The sequence below is a fragment of the Cibotium barometz genome, chromosome 32 (genome assembly GCF_041138505.1).
Source record: "Cibotium barometz isolate CiBa-2024 chromosome 32, ASM4113850v1, whole genome shotgun sequence".
Classification (NCBI taxonomy): Eukaryota; Viridiplantae; Streptophyta; class Polypodiopsida; order Cyatheales; family Cibotiaceae; genus Cibotium; species Cibotium barometz.
This window is the reverse complement of record NC_141077.1, coordinates 33,784,134-33,809,988: the sequence shown is the minus strand read 5'-3', so window position 1 is coordinate 33,809,988 and position 25,855 is coordinate 33,784,134. Positions and strand designations below refer to the sequence as shown.

General features: G+C 41.7%; 1 protein-coding gene across 1 annotated transcript; it reads left to right on the top strand.

The window, feature by feature from the left end:
- The first annotated feature begins 7,427 nt into the window (after positions 1-7,427).
- Positions 7,428-11,351, top strand: LOC147620115 (uncharacterized). Its single transcript, XM_086772301.1, has 4 exons — positions 7,428-9,035; positions 9,262-9,653; positions 10,360-10,810; positions 10,920-11,351. Exons 1-4 carry the CDS (start codon positions 8,921-8,923, stop codon positions 11,039-11,041), a joined length of 1,080 nt encoding a protein of 359 aa, XP_086628427.1. The 5' UTR covers positions 7,428-8,920; the 3' UTR covers positions 11,042-11,351.
- The last annotated feature ends 14,504 nt before the right edge of the window (positions 11,352-25,855 follow it).

The window sequence follows — 25,855 nt, the reverse complement described above, 5'->3', positions numbered from 1 at the left end:
TGACTGCATTAAGATCCATGGTTGGATCCGCCCTTGGTCTTTGAGGAACTACTGTCCCCTACCTAGACCTCGTCCTCTTCTTATGTTGGCTCTTCTAAGCATTTTCGGTCTATGGGACGATCCGGCCACTTCATTCCGGAATGGCTCATCATTAGTCACCTATGTACGCCTTTGTAGAATTAAGAGTTCCATGTCCTATAGGAACGTGGGATGATTGATCATCTGCTCGATGTCCTTTTTGGTGTACAGGCGGTCTTCCACTTCACCCGCTTCTCTTGGTAGATTATCCCCTTTATCTAGGGTTACAAACCCTTCCTCTACTCTGGGCTCTTCATTAATGGGTTTTGAGTTTGGAATTTCTCCCTCACTCCTACCCATGACTATTTCTGGTTCCTTACCTCGTGATTGAAGTAAGTTTACACTTTCCATCTCCTTTTGTTTGGCTCTAGCCCTTCAAGTATCGAGCTCTTGTTTCTTTAAGCTCAATTCTCATAGCTGCCGTTCTACCTCAATCCTTTTCAGATCTAATTCTACTTCCTCTGAGGTTGGGAAGAATACTTGACCAGTCCTGCCTGCACTTTCCATGTCTCTTCCTATTCGGGGGGTGCCAGTGTTTGACAGCCTCAAATTTGAAGGTTAGATAGGTACTTCTTGTAAGTCCAGCGCTAGTTGACAAACCCACGCCCGCCGCCCGCAGATTGTGCCTCTTCATCATTGCTGGTTTGGAGACCAAAAAATCCCATGGCTATATCAATGATACCACTAGGGGAGGGTGGTTTCTCCTCTTCCCCAAACCCAGAGTATCGCAGCCCTTCTTCCATGGATTCTTCACTATCGTCGAATCGCCGTGCGCGCGCTGCCCTCGATTTACGCTAATTTGCAGGCGCCAAAAATCTGAAGTAAAGTATAGATGACACGCTACTCCGACCAAATCAGACCTCAAGAGAGCATTCCCTCGATTTACGCTCCGATTTACGCTCCATCCCATCACCTTAGCTACTGATGAGAGAATTAAGGGTAGCATGAGTGAATATAGGGGTGTGGAAAGATTTTAGGAAAAGGTGCCCCCAAATGTAGGGGAGGTGGCACAAATCAAGGAGAAATCAGTGGGATTAGATGCTTGGCATCTTGTGGATGTAAACCCTATAAATTGAGGCATTGGCCTAATGAGTATTTGCTAGTTTTTGAGTATCCATGCCTATATTACCCTGTTAGATTAATTGCTCACTAATCTCATCTTAATCATCATCTAACCACTTATTAATTATGCTGATTCTAGCATTTGATCCACCGTAGCTCATCATCTTGCTTGCATTTTAACCATAAGTTAAAAAAAGAAAAACTCAAATATCTCATGTGCTTAATTTTTGAAAATTTTGTAAAAATAATTTTGATTTTACTTTTGGTATATACAAGGTATGTTGATTCGGACAAACTATGCCTTTGTAGCATAAATGTCCTTATTAGGAAATATAAACCTTTTTGCAATGGTTTGTGGTACCTCATGCTTTTAGTTTACAAGAAAATTCCTTAATCTCTCATCAAGAACCACACTTGTTATTATAAAAAAATAAAATTATTGCTTCAAATCTAGTAATGACTTATCAAGCTCCACACTTGTTAAAAAAATAAAATTTATTGCTTCAAATCTAGTAATTTTTTCTCCTTGAATGAGTGTGAGCTATGACTTTGAGAAATACACATTGAAGATAGAAAATTGAACTTTGTAGATCCAGCACTACCTTAATAATTAATCTAGACCACTACATGTATAATTTATTGCTTCAAATCTAGTAATTTTTTCTCCTTGAATGAGTGTGAGCTATGACTTTGAGAAATACACATTGAAGATAGAAAATTGAACTTTGTAGATCCAGCGCTACCTTAATAATTAATCTAGACCACTACATGTATAATTGAATAGACTATATAATTCACACATTTACTATGTGAAGAAGCTTCAAGCTATAATAAAGATTTTGTTTACAGGATTATTATGACAAGAAACTTATCATGGTTATTTTTAATTAGAAATAGGAATGTGCATCCTAGGGTGAAGAGAAAAAGAAAAATAGATTAAATGCTTTAATGAAAACTTCAAAAAGTTAAGCCATTAAGCGAAGAGGAAGTAAAACTTTTGTGTTGATCAAAGCACACTACTTTTCACCTATCTCATCCCCTAAAAAAGAAATGTGAGAATCAAATTTTTAAATTATGAAGTGGAAGGTTACATCAATTAGAACTTTAGTAGTTATAGCATGCGCATAGAACATTCCAAAAGAAACAATTAAAGAGAAGTTTTTTAAGTATACCACAGAAGATGGTGTAGAGTCTTAACAAATAGCTTGATTTTATAGCATATACATTTTTATATAAAAGCTTTCAAATGAATTTGAAAGAGCACATTGCTAGTTTGTGGTAATCTCTCTCTCTCTCTCTCTCTCTCTCTCTCTCTCTCTCTCTCTCTCTCTCTCTCTACTTTGTTGATACATAAAAATGTTGATTTTTTAAAAACCATGTAGCCATATGTACATTTATGTGACAACACGTTCATATATGGAAAGTCTAAATGACATGGGAGTAAGGAAATAAAAGCAAGTTCAATGGGAATCATACATTCATGCGTGACAACAAGTTTGTATCTAGAAAATCTGAATGACATAAGGGTAATGAAATAAGAGCCACTTCAGTAGAAACACTTCAGTGGGGATTGAAGCTCTTTGTTATGTGATAACATGATTGTTTATCTAGAATCTTTGGTCTTGATATACATGTGACATGGAGGAGGAGAATACATATATCAAATCAAATCACAGAGGCAAAGAGGGAAAGCATAAGATCAAATCACGGATATGGTAGATTTTGTTGCAATTATCTTGATAGTTGGTGAGATAAGAGCTAAGACATAAAGCACACTACAAAGAAGAAATCCATAGAATTAAATCAAGGAGCATTACTTAGTTTGCTCATAAGAACAACATTATAGAACATGATGGTATGATAGCTTAAGATTAATCATGGATTATTGCTTGTCACCCCTCCTATAATCATGACCTCTTGAAAAATATTGTAAGCTCAACTCTTGTACACAAGTGCTTTTATGCCCTTGCAATGATGGCCTCATTGCCTCATTACAAAATTAGAGTGTGTGAGATGAGGCCATTCAAAAATGGAATATTGAAATAATTAGACATGGGGATTTTATAAAATTGAGAAACAATACACTTTAAAGTGCCACTAGGCTAGTGGTAAGATAGTAATAAGTGGGAAGGGAAAGAGATTAATAAAGGTTTTTGCTTATATTAATTATGTGGTGGTGGGTGGGGACGCATGGTAGGTAGGGTAGAGGTGACTTAAGAGGGGTGCTCATGAGACATGGTAGGTGGGGTAAAGGTGACTTAAGAGGGGTGCTCATGAAACATGGATCGATAAAAGATGGCAAGGTGAAGCCCACAAAAAAGGATGACTGAGGTGATTGAAGAAATAGTAAGGGAAGAGAAATATTAAGAGGGAGGAGAGGGACGGGGAGGGGCAATAGGGGCAGCACAAGGGGAGGGGGGGCTTGTTTGGGAAGAATGGTACAAGCTCATACATTACTTTTAAAGATCCCTCTTTTTAACTTTATAAAACAAACATAGTTTGAAGATAACCAATCTACTCTATTGAAAAACAACAAAAATGATACTATTTGCATTTGCCAATATGTTAGTTATATCATGCAAACTAAATAAAAATAAGAATTACTTAATTCTAGCTAAGAAAAAAGTACACTTCTAGAAACACCATGATGGATAGGAAAAAGGATAAGGGGTATCAACAAATAGAGTATTTTATAAAGATCAAATATGCATCCTATGTGGGGGAGTGTTGGAAAGAGGGTTCAAAATTTAGAGCTCAACGAGTAGGCACCTAAGGGTTAAGATCTTATGTTAAATGTACATCTTATAATATTGCACATTGGGATATCCTTAGGAAGATGTTTTAAACTTCAAAATTTAATAGAAAGGACCTTGGGAAGAGGGCACAAAAAGCACCTTGGGAAGAGGGTGTTAGAATGTGATATGTGACACAAAGAGAAGGGCCTCGATATGGGGGAAAATACTAGGCTAGAGGTAAGATGGTAATAAGTGGGAAGGGAAAGATATTAATAAAGGTTTTTGGTTACATTAACTGTGTGGTGGTGGGTGGGGACGCATGGTAGGTGGGGTAGAGGTGACTTAAGAGGGGATGCTCATGGGACATGGATAGATAAAAGACATGCATGGGGAGGCGAAGCCCATAAAAAAGGATGACTGAGGTGATTGAAGAAATAGTAAGGGAGGAGAAATATTAAGAGGGAGCAGAGGGACGAGGAGGGCAATAGAGGTAGCATAAGGGGAGGGGGGGCTTGTTTGGGAAGAATGGCACAAGCTCATACACTACTTCTAAAGATCCCTCTTTTTAACTTTATAAAACAAACATAGTTTGAAGATAACCGATATACTCTATTGAAAAACAACAAAAATAATACTATGTGCATCTGCAAACTAAAGGAAAACAAGAATTAGTTAATCCTAGCTAAGAAAAAAGTACACTTCTAGAAACAGCAAGATAGATAAGAAAAAGGATAAGCGGTATCAACAAATAGAGTCTTTTATAAAGATCAAATATGCATCCTACGTGGGGGAGTGTTAGAAAGAGGGTTCAAAATTTAGAGCTCAAATGAGTAGGCACCTAAGGGTTAAGATCTTATATTAAATATGCATCTTATAATATTATTAATGGGAGATCCTTTTAGGAAGATGTTTTAAGTTTCAGAATTCAACATAAAGGACCTTGGGAGAAGAGGGCACAAAATGCACCTTGGGAAGAGGATGTTAGAATGTGATATGTGACACAAAGAGAAGGTCCTCGATATGGGGGAAAACACTACAAAAGGAGAGAAAAAATGAAAGGTTTTGGAAGGCGCATGTATGTGATAGGACATGAAACTTGAAAGCAATACTAGAGCTCTCTAAAATGATATTGCAAAATTGAAACAGTTCTAGCAAACTTGCATAGGTTTGAAAGGTAGTGAGAAGGTGTGCAATAGCCTTTAGGGGGATGAGGCCCAAGGCCCTTTAGAAAGGATAAACATGAAAGCAACATGGGGTTTTTTAGAAAGGGAAAACCTAAAACAACATGAAAGGTGCCCAATGGACAAGTTGACCAACAAAATGGATAATGATTGCCAAATGTGCATGTGTGTGTGTGTGCGCGCGCGCTATACACACACATATTATTTCAAAAAATCCAATTTTGTGTCCAAAATTCCCTAACTATATATGGATGTTTGTTAGCTCTAGCCTTATGAACCCCACCATCCTCTAGTTTCTACCACATGTGACCCCCCTTTTCTCACATTTTGTGGAGTGCCCTGGGTTCATTGCGCCTCCCTTATGTGTGACCCAATGCTCACTTTTTTCTAAACCAGCAAAATAAGGGCAACTCATAAAATCCATGTTTATTTATTACAAGAGTGTATACTAAATGTCACGTTTAGAACTGAAACGTACAAAAAATCATTCCTTAAAATATGGGCTATGAAAACCCTTGGTAAATTTTTCTTTAGTTTAGCCTCCAAAAATACACTATAATGCCCATTTTTTAGGATTGGTGATCCCTTCCTTCTCTTGGACCCACAACTTGTGTAGAAAAAATGGTGAGCTATTCGCATTTCACTACTAACTCCTTTCTGTGAATAGTGTGGGACATATGTTGTGCCATTTCTACTAAGAATTTAGATGAAGTTATGGTTAGATTACAACTAGAACATACTTGATACCCTTTCTAGGTTTGTTTGATGGTATTGTGAACTAAAGTGTAATACTAAGCTAGATTCAAGTTCTAATTGTTGCAATAAGCAATTACATACACTAATTGAAGTATGGATTCAAGTTCTAATTGTTGCAATCAGCAATTACATACACTAATTGAAGTATGGATCCTCTAGGCCTCTCGACAAGCATTGTTGATATGAGAACAATGCTTTGTGTGTGCGTGCATGTGTAGGTTTAGTGGGCATTGTTGATATAAGAACAATGCTTGTGTGTGTGCATGCATGTGCACACACACACATGTATGTTTAGTAGGCATTGTTGATATGGGAACAAAGCTAGATTGAGATTTAAAATCATGCATGGACATGAGCATGCATATTGGTTGATAATGCATGATGAGCTAGCTATTTAGGTACTATAGAAAATGCTACGTTTTTTGGTAGTTGGTGGTCATAAATTAGAGCTACTTTAAAATCACCCCCACCAAAGATGCCATGCAATGGTTTATGACAAGGTTTACAAGGCTGTCTTTTGATGGGCACCCTTGTCCATCAAATTTGATGAGAAGGGGTAAGGAATTGCAAGTTTTTTGGGCATTTACATGTAATTTTTGACAGCAAAACGATATTTTTGCAAGTTTTTGAGGGATGAAATGCCTGGAAAGGGGCATGATGGTCGTGAAAAAGTAAGCTCGAAGGTGTGCACTAGTCATGATAAAATTGTTGTGAAATTTTTGAGGTGGATTGGGCCACTAGGGAAGCCAAACCCGTTGGACAAACTTATAGCAATTAGGTATTCAATGTGTAACCTTTTGTCCATGAGAATGAGTGGGGAAGATCCCCTTTTTTTTTTTTCGACTCAATCTTTTTGAGGGCTCCAAGGCCCAAGGAGAGAGGAGCCCCAAGATTTCCCATGTTTTTCTTGGGTGTGGAAGGGAACATATTTCTCACGTCCCCGCCTTTATGGGTGCCCTAGAGACACAGACAGAAGAGAGAAAGTGGAGAAGATGCTTTGGTTGAAATTTTGGGACTCTGGAATGTGAGAGGTTTCTCTTGCACATGCGCGCCTGGCACACGCATCATTGACAGCATTGAAAGGTTCAAAGGAGTCTCCATCATGCATTGCTGACAATGGTGGGGTGGAATTTCTTGCATTCTAAAAGTAGAGAGAATGACAGCAGATGGCCCTGTATACCCCAAAAAAGGCTTGCTCTTTGCAACACCAAATGCCCAAAAAGGCTAACAATTTAAACATTAGGAAAACCCTTTAATTTATTGAAAGCAAAGAGGAAGGAAAAGGCTAAGGCAGAGAAATTCCTCTTTTTTTTTCTTTTTCTTTTTGGGATTGATAGGAAAAGATACTTAAAAAGCCCCAATTTTTTGCAGAAACATGAAGTGCTCCAAGGCTCAAGCTACTTTACAGAATGAAAAGCTACTTGGGTGGTTGCTGGCAAAGAGAGAGAGCCCTAAAAAGCTAGTCTGCTCTGCAAGCAACTTATGTGCTGGACTCTGGAGCCGTGTAGTGGCTCCTGTCCTGAGGTTATAGAGTTCTACTTTACTTTCCATTGCTGAAACTTTCTGCCTCTCTAACATTTTAAACATAAAACTGTAAGTTGCCTTTTCCTCTCTGCAGACTGCCCGCAAGTATTTTTACACCTTTTACTGTTCATGACATGAATGCACACAGCCTTGTGCAGGCCTCAGTGGGCTACTGACACTTTACCCTAAAGGCAAAAATGGCTGCAACATATGGTCTACCTTTTCAGATAGTGGACCACTGTTGTAGATGCAAAATAGTTTCATCTGATGGTGGAACCAAACCTTCCAAGTTCCAACATGAAACCTTAGTAGTATCACACTGTGCTGATCCTTTCACCTATTTATGTATGCCTATTGATGTGGTTGACTGTTGATGCCTATCTATATATATGTTGTTGTTGGAACCAGGAATTGCATCAATGTTTCGGTTGTCGCTTGTTGACACACACGAACTGTGGGGCATCAGCTGCTTTGTCTCATCAGGCGTCATCTAACGGGTGAGAGCTTGGAAGTGGTAAAATATAGAGTAACAAAGCACCAGAGAGAGAGAGAGAGAGAGAGAGAGAGCGAGAGCGCTTGCCATGGATGATGAATGGACCATGAACCCATCACACCCACACATGGCTTGCATAATTCGGATGAATAACCCACACATGGCTTCACCATGGACCCATCCATAACACGGATGAGTCATGGCATGGTTTTGTCATAGACTACATATAGACGATAGATAGGCGATAGGCGACGCTATATCTTGGATAAACCGACGACGATCCATGGTGTTGTCATGACTCATGGACTATAGGAGGGATGGATCATGGACATCCATGATGTGTCACAGCAGGCAATGATAACTCGCAGTGCCCACGCCATGAGCATCAGGCATGATGCTTTCGATGTTATCAAAGCATAGAGTCATGATCATGGACCATAGGATGGGGCACAGATGGATGACCCACCCGTCATGGCCATGGATGACTCTGGTTTAGCAGGCGAGGTCTTAGGAGGGGGTGTGGGTCCCTTCTTCTCCTGTTAGCCTAGGCTTTTCCGGCTCTTCCCCCTCTATTTCTTCTTCTTCTTCTTACCCATCCTGACCTTCATCATCATCTCATCTTGCCCTCCTGCACCTATGGTTCTGGAGTCCATCCTCTGTTTCCTTTCCCTGCCCTCTCTCTGTGCCATGTAATGGAAGCCCCTATACCCCTTTGCCCGGCTTATCGTAGCCATAACCGGTTCTTACCCTAACTTGCCCTCCTGCAGCCTCATTTCAACAGAATTGGAGCTCCTAATCTACCCAAAATGGCTCTCTGCCTTGAAATTCCAATTGGGTTCAAGATGGCCAAGCAAGTCATCCATGTGGGCAACCTCGACTCCCTTCTCCACCAGCGCCGCTCCTCCTCTTTCACCTGCTTCCTATAACACCCACTCGCAGGTCTCCCCTTTCACTGCTCTGTTCAAACTTCTTCTGTATCTCTTCCTCTCTGTTTCTGTTTCTTTCTCTGTTCAGAGCAGGGTTTCTGACTGCAAGGACCAAGCTTGAGAGTAATAAGAGTAGCTTTTATTTGGGGGAGATTGTACATAGCTATGGCATGGAGTGTGCCAGTGGGATCTGCCCACGAGATGAAGTTGCGTAAAGGTGAGCAGAGTGATCAGGTTGTGTCGGGACTGGTGTCTCCCAGATTGTCTCCACCATGTCAAGGTAACGGCATATAACATCTTCCCCCTTTTTAAGCATCTTTATCTGTTCTAATTACGAATGTTTTTTGTTGATAAGAGAGGCTCCAATGCTTGGCTGATCTACCTGGTTGTGTGATGTGAGATGGCTTGCGAGAAAGCAAGATTTTCAGCTCTCATGATGTTGATGCACCCCATGCTATTGATGGGTTGCATAGTTTATAAGCTCCCACCTTGTTTCCATGATGCAGATTTTTCTTCAGGAACTCAAAAGCGCCGCCATCAAATCACGGTGAATCGGCAAGATGATCCTGATGATGATGATCTGGTTGATGAGCTGGCTAACCCAGCTGAGAAAAAACGTCGGCTAACCATCGAGCAAGTGAAGTTTTTGGAGATGAGCTTCAACATGGATCTTAAGCTGGAGCCGGAGAGGAAAGCCTTGATTGCTAAGCAACTAGGGTTACGCCCTCGCCAAGTCGCCATTTGGTTTCAGAATCGGCGAGCCCGCTGGAAAAACAAACAGCTGGAGCAAGACTATGAAGCTTTGAAAGCAAAGTACGAGACAGTAGTGAAAGAGAATGATAGCATGGGGAAGAAAAACGAGGCAGTGATGGAGGAGAACAAGAATCTGCAGGGGGAGGTTAGATCATACCACATGTTTCTTTTGTTCTCTCTTCTTAATGTTGTTTCTACCTTAACTTTTATGTGTTTGCTGATGTTGAGCACTTTTTTTTTCACATTCATGATTCCTCAAAGTTCTTGAAACTAGCTGTTTGGGACTGCATGCAACTCACAAATTCAAGAGCTAGAGAGTTGAGGATTGAGGTTCTCTGGTCAAGTATTCTGGAGCAAAATAAAGTCATAGGTTTTACACATTCTGAGTGGTGGGAGTTACTATGTTTTTAAGTTTTGTTTAAGAGCATGGCCATGTAGGTTGATAAGCTTGTAAGGCGTCGATCATGGCATGGGTCCTCCACGTCCGTAAGCTGGATTCCTATGACACAATACTTGGCAGTGCAAGGCTTAACAAAAGCTAATTGATTTGTGGCCCACAAATATTCTCACCTGATGGATGTGCAAACAAAGCCGCCTTACCTTCTATGTGCATTAGCTTGAAAATGGATCATGTTTATCTTGTTGGTTGAATGCATAAAGGACCTTATTCTCTAATGGACCAAGTTGCTTTGGGACTTCATGTTGGCGCGGTGTATCCACATGGTGCAAACATGACTAATCATGGAGCTTGTTTTCTTGTTCTGTGCTTTTATGTCCACGCTGTCTAAGTTGGAGCAATGGTGACGCTTTCACGTTACTGATTCGTAGTCCTGTTCATGGCCATTTTGCAGGTTGCCCACTTGACAGCCTTGCTACAAAGCTTTGAGAATCATGGCATTTCTGATGTGATGGACACTGGACAGGCAAAGGTAAAACCATCACCAGACTCAGACTCAGATTCGGAAAGCAGATCGAAGGAGGAGCAACTAAGTGGAAAGTCAGAGCTTACATCTCCTACTAAGTCATCAGATGATCAAAGTGAAATGCAAGATTCGGGCCATAGCTACCCTACATCAGAAGAAGCTGTGGTGGCCATTGTCGACCCACCCATTGCAGAGTTCAATTCTATCATAGCGTGTACAGCTATGAAGTTTGAAGCTGCTGAGCACCAGCCTCTTCTCCCTTCAGATGAGATCTTTGGGAATTTCATCAACCCTGTGCTGTTCCAACAATTTGTGAATGGTTACTATGTTGAAGATCTCTTCTTAAGCTGGGAGGATCAATCACATGGATTCACATGGGGTGGGTGACAGGCATCTTTAGCACAGTTATGTTACTTTTTGAACTCCTCTATATAACTATAAGGTATGCATATGATAAAAATATATATACTTATATTTATGTACTGCAGATAAGAGTACCTGCAAATGCCCTATTAATGTGAAGTCGTTGGAGATGTATCCACATCAGAATCAAGTGTATTGCAGACTGCTTTTGATTGAGCTCTTAACAATCCTCCAATTTTCCTACTAAACAGTTGTTTAATCAATCTATGCCAAACTGGCTACAGATCAATATAGTATATGTACTGAGGATAAGAATACCTCCAATGCTTTGCTATTGTGAAGCCTATGATGTGCTTACTTTTAGATATATCCACATCAGAATTAAATGTGTTGCAGGCTGCCTAGGATTAAGCTATCTTTGCAATCCTCCAATTTTCCTACTGAGCAGCTGTTTTATCTATGCCTAGACTGGCTACAGATGCTGCATATCAATGTAAAGCAACTGACAGATTTCTGTCTCATGTTAAAGAAAGCTAAATTATCTGCTTGCAGGACAAGTTTAGTATGCTATCCATCAATTTTTATTTAATTGATTAAGGTATCCAGCAGCTGCAGAAGTTGTGACGGTGTTGTCTTTGCATGCTGGATGGAAGAGGGAGGATAATCAATTCGCTTAATACAATTATAGCAAGTGACAATCATTCCAGTGTAGGGTGCAATCTGTTAATTTAAAGGATGTTCATGTTGGATGGAAGAGGATAGATAATCAAAGGGTATTTATCACTTTTCAAGGCACCTTGGGTATGGATAAATTTGAGGACACGATTTAAGCCAACAATTATTATCTACCTTAAAAATATGTGGTGTTGCCTAGCCTAAGGCTTAGCTTTGTTTTTCCATCCATTTCTATTGGAAACACCTAATGTTGTGCTCAATGTCAGCATGTCAAAAAGAAGATGGTTTTGGAGCCTTGGATGCGTTTAGTTTGTTATATTTGACTTTGTTTTGAAGATTATTATGTTAAGATATTCTATTTTCATATCTTGGAAACATGAACCTTGGTTTCTTGGTGATTTGCATGATTTTGGAGCCCATAAGACTTAGATTTCATTACTTTGAATCAAGAAATAGCTTAGCCATTATGAATAAAAGTGAAATCTAGTCTAAAAACCGTAAGCATTGATCTCTATCGATCTCACATAAAACAAGATATGAGTCGATATTGCGAGTCAACACATGATCCTGAAAACGTGACACACATGAACCTAGACGAGTGTCATGAGCTTGGAGGCATGAGTTAACAGACATGAGTCTAGAGGTAGGTATGCCTAATATTATACCAACCGATTATAACTAGACATACCTACTCATATTCTTTAATACCATACAAAATTTACCAGCTATAATTTTCTTATCTTTTGTAATTATTAGGACATTAAGTATAATTATTAATTCATGAAAGTCCATGTCTACGTAGGCTTATTTCATAAAAATCAAATCTACAAGCCTAGTTTATGCAAATGGTCTTTTAAACACGAGCCTATGAGTGTGAATCTACATTTGTGAGCCTAGAGACATGAATCTACAGGTGTGAACCTAAAGACATGAGAGCCTACATTCGTGAGCCCATTGGGCATGATACGTGTCTACCTTATCACCAGACCTACATGAGCCTATTCCATACAAAAAAAAAAGATATGAGCCTGTAGATGTGGGTCTAAAGGCGTAAGCCTACACGCATAAGCCCACAAATGTGGGCGTTATATACGTGAGCTTAGAGACGTGAGTCTATAGGTGGGAACTTAGATACATGAGTCTAGCATACATGAGCCTAGAGACGTGAGTCTATAGGTGTGAACTTAGAGATGTGATCCTAGCAAAAAAAAAAACTTATTTTTTGTAGCTTGAGCAAATAATAGGATGTGTCTGAAATAAGTTTCAAGGTCCCACTTTAGGAAGAAGTACTTAAAACCATTTCACTAAATTGAAACCTTTGTTGATATGAACCAAACCTAGATTAATTATTAGAAATGATAGTATATTTGACCATAGTGCATCAACCCACAACTCCTCAGGCGAAATAAATGACCCATTTAAACACAGACGTGTGTAAAGAAATAGTGAAACCCCTAGAAACATGAGTCACCATGGTCCTCTGAGTCCCAAATTCACCAACTAGCTTTGTAAATACAACTATAAACTTCATGCAAAGGACATTAAACTATCATATCTTTGGGCAAAGCTCCAATGAAGGAGCAGGAGCAGGACCAAGAACCTCAAGGTTCTCGCTCCTCCCTCAAGGAACGATCAAACCATGTTGGATACCACAATGTTTCAAACATGTAGTGTCGATTCTAAGCTAACCACGGACAAGCAGTCCAACAACCATAATATATAATACATCACTTTTGTTATACCATATTAGAGACAAGTATTCCATAAAATACCCAACAGTAAGCACAGATTGTGCAATTAGAAGCCCACTTTCTACGAGAGTCCATTATATATAGAAGCTTCATCAGCATGGAGCCAAGTTCTAGTTCCTCTCTATTCGGATGAGGAAAAGGGTAACATGGGGAAGAGTAAATAGCCAATGTTTGGGACTATCTCAAATTCAAGCAATCCACAAGGGTATTCACATAACTTGTCCTCAACAACAGTGTCACGTAGGCTGTAACGCCTGTGACCGACGGCGGCAGACCGGATGGCCAAGGACGTGGTCATCCGGGTTCAATGGGAGAGGACGCCCATGCAGAGTCATGGGCGGCTAGGCTAGTGTGGACGGTAGGCCACACACTATATAGCCTGGGGGATGAGGGGCAATCCTCATTCTTCCTCTATGGCTGGGTGGTGAGCCAGAGGCCGTCCTCTCCTGTGGTAGCTCTGATACCAGTGTTAGATCGCTGTAACACCGCTACGGGCGCTACCACAGGAGGGGACGGCCTCTGGCTCACCACCTAGCCATAGAGGAAGAATGAGGTGGGAGAGGACGCCCATGCGGAGTCATGGGCGGCCAGGCTAGTGTGGACGGCAGGCCACACACTTTATAGCCTGGGGGATGAGGGGCAATCCTCATTCTTCCTCTATGGCTCGGTGGTGAGCCAGAGGCCGTCCCCTCCTGTGGTAGCGCCCGTAGCAGTGTTACGTCGATCTAACATCGCTACGTAGGCTGTAATTCCTGTGAGACCGCCGGCCCGCAGCGGCTGTAATAGCAGATGACCCCTTTCTGGCCGATGAGCCAGATGACATGAACACCGACGTCGCCGAGGGGACCGAGGAGGACCTCTTGGAATATGACGACGATGATTATGACCTATTGGACCCTGCTGACGTCCTAATAGAGGCGGAGATCTCTAGTGGACTTTTTAAATATCTTAATGCAAAACTAAACAATATGGGTAAAGTCCAGGCTGACTTAGTCACGATGCTACAGAGCATCTCCACACGGTTAGATGCACTGATAGCCGCCTCGGCTAGTACTCCGACTCCTCGTGGTAGCCGAGCTCCTGCGGCACGGGTGAGCGTAGCCTTGCCAGTGGTTGCAGGAGTACAAGCCGATGTGCCTGCGGGGCCGTCCGTAGTAGCGACAGCTTCGTCGTCGTTATTAAAAGACTTAAAGCCGCCTAGTTTTGGTGGCAAGGAGAAGGAGAGAAACAAGGACTCGATCAACATGTTTCTAGCGAAGTGGTCAGATTTGCACACGCTGCGACAGCAGCCTAGCCGGATACAGCCCGTAGAGGCTAGCCTCTCATTAACCGGCAAAGCGTACAAGTGGTGGATGAGTTTGACAACTCGTCCTACCACTTTGACGGAGTTTGAAACACTGTTTCGAAAAGAGTTTTTGCCTGTCAATGAGGCGGAGAGAAGTTGGGAGTTATGGGACAAGTGCTCGATGGAGAACAAATCCCTGACTCAATACATCTCAGACTATAGGGAGATAATACTCAAGCTAAAGGGAATCGATGCATTTCAAACATTGCGAGGCTTTAAAAGAGGCCTCAAAGATGATTACCTTGAGTACGTAGAGCCCTTACAGCCTAAAGACTTAGCAGAGGCAATTAAGTATGCGCAGATATTTGATGACATCAAGCGCCGTAGTGCGCGTGGTGGTTCTAGCAGGGCCGAGGGTAGTGAGAAGAGGAGGCCAGGACTTAAAAGAAAAGGGTTCTGCAGTGATAAGCAGGGGGATAGGATGAACCAAGAAGGACAGGTTGGTCATTGGTCTAAAAAACCGCGACCATCCAAGAAGAAAAGAGACAGCGAAATCCAAAAGAAAGAGCAGTATTTTAAAGCGCGAAAGGAAAATCGCTGCTTTAATTGCAATGATGTAGGGCACACGAAGGCTGAGTGTCCAAAGCCTAAAGCCAGCACGAGTGGCAACGAGCCCCAGAAAGATGGTAAATCCTCTAGGCAGTTGCATACAGTGCAGAAACTCCCTCTCAGTTCCGCAGAGTTTAGAGAGGTGACAGTGTGTCATCGTGAGATGAGCATCACGCTTGTTCAGTGACACCAGCGATGTGGCAGCCTACTGTAGGTCCGCATGACATGGTGCGCATGTATGGCACCATAGGTGGCCGTAGAGTCACAGTTTTTATCGATGATGGTGCTAGCCACAACTTCTTGAACTACTCGTTAGTCAAGAAGTTGGGGTTGACCGAGACCCAGAACGATCATGAGTATACTGTTGGCCTAGCCAACGGGTATGACAAAACGGTATGGAATACCATAGTATTGGGGGTCCCATTATCTATGCAGGACTACGAGGCTCCGCTTGACTTTCAGGTCATGCACTTAGCCAGAGCAGACGTATATCTAGGCATATGGCTTGGGCCCTAGTCTAGCTCGGAATGATGTTTGCGTAGACAAACAAGGAAAACAAAATAGCCTTGGACGAGACCCACTGTTTGAAAACCCTGTTTGACATGCATACGATTCAAACAAGAAAAAATCCAAGGTGAAAGAGACATTAAAGAAAAAGTACATAGATACTTTAATGAATTTATTAGAGAAATTTTAGAATGTTTTTCCTGATGATTTACCAGATGGTTTACCACCATCTAGAGAAGTAGACCATGGCATCGAAGTTATGCTAGGATCAAAACCTATAAGCAAACCCGTTTCGGGCATTTTGAGTTTTTGGTTATGCCATTTGGGCTAACCAATGCTCCCAGCGACGTTTATGACGCTGATGGACAGCATTTTACGTCCATATCTGGGAAAATTCGTAGTAGTTTTCCTAGATGATATTCTTGTGTACAGTAAGACACAGAAAGAACACATAGAGCATTTGCGTCTAGTGTTCGAGTTGTTGCGAGAGCACAAACTATTTGCAAAGAAGAGCAAATGTGAATTTTTTGAAACAGAAATTCACTACCTTGGCCATATTATATCCGCCGATGGTACGTGGATGGAGCCAAAAAAATTAGAGGCTATTCTTAAATTGCCGTAGAATCTCGAGGAGATTTTTCTTGGCATGTCGGGGTTCTACCGACAGTGTGTGAAGGACTACGCGAAGATCACACTCCCGTTGTGACTGACCAGTTACGGTCAAAAACTAAAAACATTAGTTGGGGGGAAGCCCAACAAAAAAGCTTTGATAAGCTCAAGGTGACCATAGCAGCTGCACCTGTTTTGACTATTGTCGATCCAAATGAGCCGTTTGTCTTGCAAACAGATGCTAGTAATGAGGCCATTGGGGCCGTACTTATGCAAAGGGGACGCCCAATTGCAGTTGAGAGTAAAAAGTTAGATCGTGCGCAACGTAACTACTCGGTTTACAAGCGAGAGTTACTAGCGATAGTTCATGCACTGAAAAAGTGGAGACACTATTTATATGGTGCTACTTTTGAGGTCCGGACGGACCATGAAAGTCTGAAATGGCTTTCAAGTCAAAATGAACTGAAGGGTAGAAAAGCTCGGTGGGTGGAGATTCTATAGGAGTTTGACCTTCAGATACGTTACCAAAAAGGTAAGTATAACGTGGTGGCAGATGCACTTAGTCGCATGCCACAAATTAATGAACTTAGTTTCACAGTCTTCAAGAATGATTTCTTGGAGTCACTATGTGGTTTATGTGAGCATGATCCATCTTTTACAGAGGTATGGTGCACTGTACGCGTATGCACTTCTTCACAGACGCGACCACCTCCCTCATTGGCACATATTGCTAGTCCGGAGAGACTGGCCGACGAAGGTGCAACGGGAAGCGAAGCGAGAGTTAGTCCGGAGAGACTAGCCGTGTCTTCTAGGTATAGTTTGGAGCCGGAGAGCTCTGACGTAGGCCGTTCATCACCTTTGATAGCCACGGCTTCAAAGGGGAGTGATAAACTTCGTCGGGGGAGAAATATGCTAATTACTCCATTGATGACGAGTACTTACTCTACAAGGGTAGAGTATGTGTACCAATTATTGGTGACTTTCGGGCCCAAATTCTTAAAGAAAGTCATGATAGTCCAAGTGCGGGTTATCCCGGGATTTAGAAGACCTATGCACTAGTAAAAAGATAGTTTTATTGGCCTAGTTTGTTTAAGGACGTCCAGACTTATGTGCTGAAATGCAGTAAGTGCCAGGTCAATAAACATGAACGTCTTAAGGTTGGAGGACTGCTCCATCCGCTGGAGATTCCTCAAGGGAAATGGAAAAGCATTTCCATGGATTTCATTACCGGTTTACCCAAGACGAGTCGAGGGAATGACTCGGTGTGGGTGGTAGTGGACAGGTTAACTAAAATGGGTGGTAGTGGACAGGTTAACTAAAATGGCAAAGTTTATCGCCAGAGTTGGCAAAACTCTTTATTGAACATCTCTACAAGCTATATGGCCTGCCCGGCCGCCGCAGATATAGTGTCGGATAGAGATAGAAAGTTCAACAGTCATTTTTGGAGGGAAGTCTTCAAAAAGTTGGATACTACTCTGAGTATATGAGTACGGCAGATCATCCAGAGTCTGATGGTCAAACTGAAAGAGTTAACCGAATTCTAGAGGATATGTTACGTTCTTATGTTAGTAAGAAGCAATCTAATTGGGAAGAGTACTTGCCCTTATTGGAGTTTGCCTATAACAGCTCCAAACACTCAGCGCGACTGGATTTACAGCATTCATGTTAATGTATGGATTCCAGCCGAGATCTCCGATGGCTGTAGGCCTAGAAAAGGAGACGATTCAATCTGTCAAGGATTTCCTTGAAGATATGAATGATATGCTCAGAGCCACACGTGAGAGCATTCGTAGCGCTCAGGATTGCGCTAAAACTTATGCGGATAAAGGACGTAGAAAGGTGACCTTTGTAGAAGGTGACTTTGTATTCCTTAAGGTTCCTGCGCAATCAGAAACCATGAAAATGGGAAAGTGTGATAAACTTTCTCCGAGATATTGTGGTCCTTTTAAAATCCTTAAGAAGATTGGGGACGTAGCATATAAACTTGAGTTACCGGAGAGTTCTCAAGTCCATCCTATCTTCCATGTCAGTAAATTGAAGAAATCAGTTCACGGGTTAGAGAACGCAGTTTCTCCAGAGATTTTGGTGGACTTGATAGAGACACCAAAGATACCACATGAACCTAAAAAGATTCTAGAGTATCATGATAGACAAACCCGACATAAAGTGTACCAAGAGGTACTTGTTAAATGGACAAACAGGGATGAGGAGGTAGCTACCTGGGAATGCCGTAGTGCAATTTCCAAGAGGCTTCCCCAGTTTGTTTTCGAGGATGAAAACTCTTCTTAAGGGGGGGTAATTTCACGTAGGCTATAACGCCTATGACCGACGGCGGCGGCAGACCGGATGGCCAAGGACGTGGTCATCCGGGGTTCAGTGGGAGAGGACGCCCATGCGGAGTCATGGGCGGCCAGGCTAGTGTGGACGGCAGGCCACACACTATATAGCATGGGGGATGAGGGGCAATCCTCATTCTTCCTCTATGGCTGGGTGGTGAGCCAAAGGCTGTCCCCTCCTGTGGTAGCGCTCGTAGCAGTGTTACACCGATCTAACAAACAGTGAGCTTGGAGTGAAGCTAAGCTTGCATACGACAAGTGTTATTTAGAAACCGCACAATATAATTCCATGGGGCAAGAGAAATCCCAAACTCTAAAATAGAGGATTTTGTGAAACCACTCCGTTACGTTCCACCACCACGTGAATGTTTGGGATGGCATTTAAAATGGGAAAGGGGGGTTGTGATAAACATAACACCTAGAGGCTTAAAATTATGCAAAAGAAAGCTAATCCACATCTCAAGGATGATGACCAAATTTGTTGAAACTAGAGATCCCATTCAGTACCTAGAGAATTTCAATCAAGTTTGAGAGGCCACGGGAAGGATAGATGATCCCATCAAGATCTTTTTATTTGGACTTTGCCTTGAAGACAAAGCATGCCAATGGTTAAGGTCTCAAAACCCACTTGAAAAGGCTTGCTATGAGGTCATGAGACACACATTCATTGTGGGATTCTCACCTAATGGAGCCAGATGGAGTCCCAATACACAACTTTATAACCTCAAGGAAGAGGAAGGAGAGATAATGCAGGATTACATTGATAGAACCAAGTATCTGTACATGAGATGCAATCCCCAACAAAAGACTAGATGACTTATTGCTCACATCGATCTATTTATGGTAAAACCAAGTATCTCCATATGAGATGTTGTTCCCTCGAAGAAAGACTAGATGGCTTATCGCTCACATCGATTGATTTATGATAGAGCCAAGTATCTCCATATGAGATGCAATTCCCAAGAAAGACTAGATGAGTTATCGCTCACATCGATTGATTTATGATCGGTCTTAAAGAGAAAGAGGCTTCATGACCATATCTACACGTCTAGACACTACATCTTTGATGAGCCACGAGGCTTCATGACCATCTCTATAGGTCTAAACACTACATCTCTGATGAGGCACGAGGCTTCATGAGCATCTCTATAGGTCTAAACATTACATCTTTGATGATTGTTGTAGTGAGACAATAGACCTAGTAGATAATGTTTAAGACAAGGATATAGAAGTCGTCTACCCAAAGGAATGCATTGCATCATCCCAAGCATCAATAGCTAGGAGTGTCCAATAAAGCAGCTAGAGTCCTAGTCAAGGAGATGATCATGGACGAGTTGGTAGAAAATCTACTCAACCATTGAGGCCAACAATGGTAGGGCCACCTCAAAGCCAACCCCAGCCAATTCCTCAAGCTAGACACCCACACTTATTCTCATGAAGAGATATGGTTTTGTGAAAAGGGTTATGAATATGCCAATGTGATGGAATATCTAGACGATAGGCATTATCATTTATTTTGGTCAGAACTTTGAATGGGCCATAAAATCTAGGGACTAATTTAATTACAAGATGTTTGTGAGTCTTCTTTTTTCAACACGAAGCCATACATGATCACCTTGGTTGAAAGAAAATTACTTGCGTTTCTTATTTTCTTGGGTAGTATATTTTGTTTGAGATTTAGCTATAGCCTCATGTACTTGTTGCAATATATGGGTGTGATCTCTAGTGAAGTCATCAGAGGAACAATGTGTGAAAGTCGAGAAGAAGCAGGTGTCGGTAATTTCTTACCATACACTACTTCAAAAGGAGCTTTTCCTGTAGAGCAGCAGAGTGTGGTGGATTATTGTAAGCAAATTGTAGAAAATGAAGATGTTGATCCCAATTTGTTGGTGTGGAGATTGTGTAAGACAATAAATCTAAGATAGTACTATTAGTAGCTTATGTCTGGCCATTACTTTCAGGATGAAAAGCAGAGATAAAATCAATTTTGGATCCTAGATTTGAAAATAAAGCAATCCAAAAGTGATTACAAAATCTATAGTCACGGTTAGATATAATAACTTTAGGTAGACCATGGTGTGTAAAGACATGCTTGATAAAAAGATGTGCAGCTTGTGAAGTAGTCAATGTCTTTTTGCATGCAATGAAATAGGCTTTTTTATTAAATCTATCAACAATAGTCCAAAGCATATCATTTCGTACAGAAGTAACACGAAAACCAATAATGAAATCCAAAAGTGATTACAAAATCTAGAGTCACGGTCAGATATAATAACTTTAGGTAGACCATGGTGTGTAAAGACATGTTTGATAAAAAGATGTGCAGCTTGTGAAGTAGTCAATGTCTTTTTGCATGCAATGAAATAGGCTTTTTTATTAAATCTATCAACAATAGTCCAAAGCATATCATTTCGTACAGAAGTAACAGGTAAACCAATAATGCGTGGTGTCTAGCCTTCATAGCATTTTAGAGAGGATGGGCTCACAAAGTCGTAGGAGTAATAAATCTGATAGGAATAGGAAACCCCCCACTCATGAGGCTCAAGAAGTTGACAAAGTTGAGAGCACGTTAACGAGTAGTCTCTAACATTGGTATCTCCTCCACATGAGCATCTCCCTACTATTGCCCCCCTTAGTTTGGATGAAGCATGCGATCCTCCCTTTCCTCCTCCTCCTCCTAGTGAGAGTGTGGATACAAGAGCCACCATAGGCAAGCTATCTATATGTCATTGTGTGTCTAAGATCATTCGTAACTTTTTTCAGTATCTCACTCCCTTTTCTCCTCCTCCTCTTTCTAGTGAGAGTGTGGATGCAAGAGCCACCATAGGCAAGCTAGTCATATGTCATTGCGTGTTTAAGATCATTCGTAACTTTTTTTAGGATCTTACTCCCTTTCCTCCTCCTCCTAGTGAGAGTGTGGATGCAAGAGCCACCATAGGCAAGCTATTCATATGTCATCGTGTGTCTAAGATTCACAACTTTTTTTAGGATCTAACTTCCTTATTACATTTCGTTATTCTCACATCCATTATTGACCATGTTGACCTAGCCGAGTGTAGCATTATTGCTAGGAGTGTCGAGAGAGAGAAGAGATGGTGTGCCAAGGTCCTCAATAGTGTTTATTGCTCATAGGTATCCATCAAGAAGAGAAATACTTTGGATGCAGACCGTCGTCGTGCTATTGAGCAGCCATATGTAGACCCCACATGGTAGGTGAGATGAGAGCTACCTCTTGCATTCTTTTCATAGCACCACACACTCTTAGAGGTGGTTTCTTGAGGAGGCAAAGTCTTGATGTAGATGGTTGGGGTATTGTGGGATTCTAGTGGTCGTTCTCCTGGGTGTAATCATTTGATTCACGATAGCAACAAGGAACTACTAGAGAAATTTTGGAAGGAGAATTGTAGAGCCTCACTAGTGTTCAAGAAAGTTTTGCAAAAAAGAGTCTCAAAGGGTGTGTTCATGAACACGGGGCTTGCTTTCTTAAGGTGAGTCAAACTGAGTTATATACTTAGTTTGTGGAGGAACACCCTCACCTCAAGATTGGCCATATCTTTTGAGCGATACAAGCCATGGTTTGTGCACTACTCCCATCAGCGTGGCACATGTTGTCATACCATGTGGAGTTTTAGCTCTACTATGATGGGTTCCGCTCCCTTAGTGGAAACAATGTAAGGCATACTAGCCTGCACGAGCTAGATGTCTTGTACAATCACTTTTTGTGCGTCGAGGGGATGTGTGGTGTGGGACGTGTGATGCATGTGGGGGCTTGGCAGTGCTACCTATTCTTGAGGGAGATGTCGATGACATATTGAGGTAGTCAATTGGTGGCAATATGAGTATATAGTGCACCAACTCGATGATGGGGGGAAATCTAGGAGGTTGTAGCTCATGGAGAAATATACTTAACGTGTATTATTCACTTCATCTTTTAGCGAGCACATCTACCCTTACATATGACACACCCATTATGCCAAGTGGTAGTAGTGGTAGCAGAACTGCCAATTTCATGTGTGCTTGGAGAGGTTTTCCATCAGTGTGGTTATCTTGGTGGTGGACTTTGCTAAGAACTATACATTCTTGACTTATTATTTAGGAGATACAATTTGGGTATCTGAGTATTGCACTTTTCAACATAGGTATAATATCTTTGATTTCTTTATGATGTGATAGATCACTTTTTACCATTGTATTAAGATAAATTTGTATTGCACTTTAGGTGGCTATTTTGGTGTATATAAAAAATCACACTTGGATGGAGTTGCCAGCACCCCCAAGGCTTGTATCATTATTAGGGGAGTACCATTTTTACATTAGTGATGATCACTCACATGCACATTTTGTATAGCATTATTTCTTTCTTCATGATGCATTATGATGGATCATGGAGTCACATGGGATGAGTGTTAGATTTGGTCAGTTCAAGTCAAGGGAGTTCTATTGGCTATACATGTGGCACTTGAAGACTACCAGCAGGTCCTTTAGAGATTTTTTTAGACTGGCCATGGGAAGGGGGAGCATGATAGTGCGCTGGTACATGTGTGAAGTGTGTGTTTTGCGGCATCACCAGATTCGGCACGATGCAGAGGTTTAGAGATGAAAAGTAAGTGGTGGAGGGGTGTATAGGGAACTTGAGTGTGGTAGTGCAACCTCTTCTTATTCCTCATGTGATGCAAGGATGGTTAAGAGACTTTTTTAGTGTGTGGATGGCAGAAGCACTGTTGATTGCTCAATGGCATTCAGTTGGCCACAGCACTTTGGGCTTTTACTCCATTCAAAGCATCTCTCACAAAGTGACTCCACTACCTGCACATGAAGGTATGCATGCTTCTATGAAGCATGCATGTAGAGGGCGACTGAGGTGATTGTGTCATGTTGTCCACATGGGAAGATCCTTGGAGTGAGCGTGATGAGTGATGACACCTGAGCCTCTGATACATGTTGTACTTACATCACATAATGATGGTGCCATAGTTATCGTTGACTATGACGAGCTTACAGATTTATTGACCATGGATGATGTCTTTGTTGTCATTGCCCCCAATGGTGCAGGTGGACTACTATTTGCGACACATTGAAAACCATGCACATTGCAACCAAATGTGATCTGATGGTGACCAAACTTTGTAAGTGTATCACTTGTAAATTTTAGTCCACCATCGGAGCTGGTTGCAATGTGTGGACTAAAGGCCAAATTTAGAGGGGGTTCTCCAAGGCCACGGCACATTGAAAATCAGGCAAATGTGCTTGAAATGGTGATAAAACTTTATAAGTGTGTATATGTGAACCCCACTCTCACTCTTGAAAAGTTTGGTCAATCACCATCGGAGCTCATTTAGTTACAATGTGTAGGCCAGAGGCCCAATTTTGAGGGGGCTCTCTAAGGCCATGGCACATTAAAAACCAAGCATGTGCTGTGAGTGGCATTCACGTAACAACCAAATGTTCTCCGATGGTGACCAAACTTTGCAAGAGTGAGGGTGGGCTCCATATATATATATATGTATATATATATATATATATATATATATATATATATATATATGGTTACAAAGTTTGGTCACACCACCAGAAATTATTTGGTTACAATGTGCATACCAAAGGCCCAATTCTGAGGGGACTCTCCAAGGTCACGACACATTGAAAACCATACGCATATTGCACAACAAAATGTGCTTTGATGGTGACCAAACTTTTCAAGTGTGTATATGTGGACCCCACCCTCACTCTTCTTGTAAAGCTTGGCCACCATCGGCGCTCATTTGATTGTAATGTGCAGGCCAAAGGCCCAATTTTGAGGGGGCTCTCAAGTCCATGACACATTGAAAATGGGGCATCTCGCACACATATTGCAACAACCAAATGTGCTTCGATGGTGTGACAAAACTTTGCAAGTTTGTATATGTGGACCTCACCCTCACTTGCAAAGCTTGGTAACTATCAGAGCTCATTTGGGTATAATGTGTAGGCCAAAGGATCAATTTCGAGGGAGCTCTCTAAGGCCATGACACATTGAAAACTAGGCTTCTGGCACACACATTACAACCAAATGTGCTTTGAATGGTGATAAAACTTTGCAAGTGTGTATAGTGGACCCCACCCTCACTCTTACAAAGTTTGGTCCCCATCAGAGCTCATTTCATTTGCAATGTGCAAGCTAAAGGCCCAATTTCAAGAGGGCTCTCTAAGGCCACACGACACTCACATTGCAAACTAGGCATCTGTTGTGCAACCAAATGTGTGCCAATGGTGTGACCAAACTTTATGAGTGTCTACATGTGTACCCCATACCCTCACTCTTGCAAATTTCGGTCCGCATTAGAGCTCATTTGGTTGCAATGTGCGGGCCAAAGGCCCAATTTTGAGAGGGCTCTCTAAGGCCATGACACATTGAAAGCTATGTATCTGGCACACACACGTTGTAAATAAATGTGCTCCGATGGTGATCAAACTTTGTAAGTGTATATATATGGACCCCACCCTCACTCTTGCAAAGTTTAGTCACTCTCAGAGCACATTTGGTTGCAATGTATAGGCCACAGGCTGGGGCCAGAAGGCCAGGCGGCGATGATACATCGAAAACTAGGTGTTTGGCTCCTCAAAGCCATATGGGAGGGTGTCAATGCCCGATTGGCACATGTAATAGCTAGCAAGTACTTTGGCATCGTGTGAGACCAACCTCCCTATCTTTGGATCAATCTCCGATGTGCTTGGGAAAAGATCATCAATTCATATCTATACACTGGGCATCTAGCCTATTGCACACTAGTTGGAGGGAGATGCAAGAGAGGTGGAAGAAATGACCACATCCTAGTGTGTATGCCCTTGTCACATCAAGGGGCTGAAAACAAACCGAGTATTGTCCCTCATATAGAATCTATGGGGCATGGTCATCATGCGAGAATCTTGGATGAAGACTAAGGATATAGGGCAAGATAAGGATCACTACGTACTCTTCGATTGCAAGCAATCTATTGAGACTCTGCTGAAAGAAGTGCTTGGCTCTATGCTCTGCTATGTGATGCCTCATGAACTTCACATAAAGACTCTATCTCTGGTACTCTCATCTGTTCCATCTCCAACCTCATATGCTCGACCTTCTACACTTAGCCTCTTTGCACTACCTCTGATAATGCTACCTCTGTAGTAGTATGTGCAAGTGGTGTCTATGTGAAAGAGCAAACACAAATAAGATACATACCAAAAATACATTAACATACATGTAAGTAAACAAATCAAAGACAAGTACCAATCTCAGTATTGTAGGCACTATGTGTGAAACTAGTTGC

Coding starts and splice junctions, on each gene's coding strand:
- LOC147620115 (XM_086772301.1), top strand. CDS start 8,921: ATGGCATGGAGTGTGCCAGTGGGATCTGCCCACGAGATGAAGTTGCGT. Junction 9,654..10,359: donor ACAAGAATCTGCAGGGGGAG/GTTAGATCATAC, acceptor GCCATTTTGCAG/GTTGCCCACTTGACAGCCTT. Junction 10,811..10,919: donor ATCACATGGATTCACATGGG/GTGGGTGACAGG, acceptor TATGTACTGCAG/ATAAGAGTACCTGCAAATGC.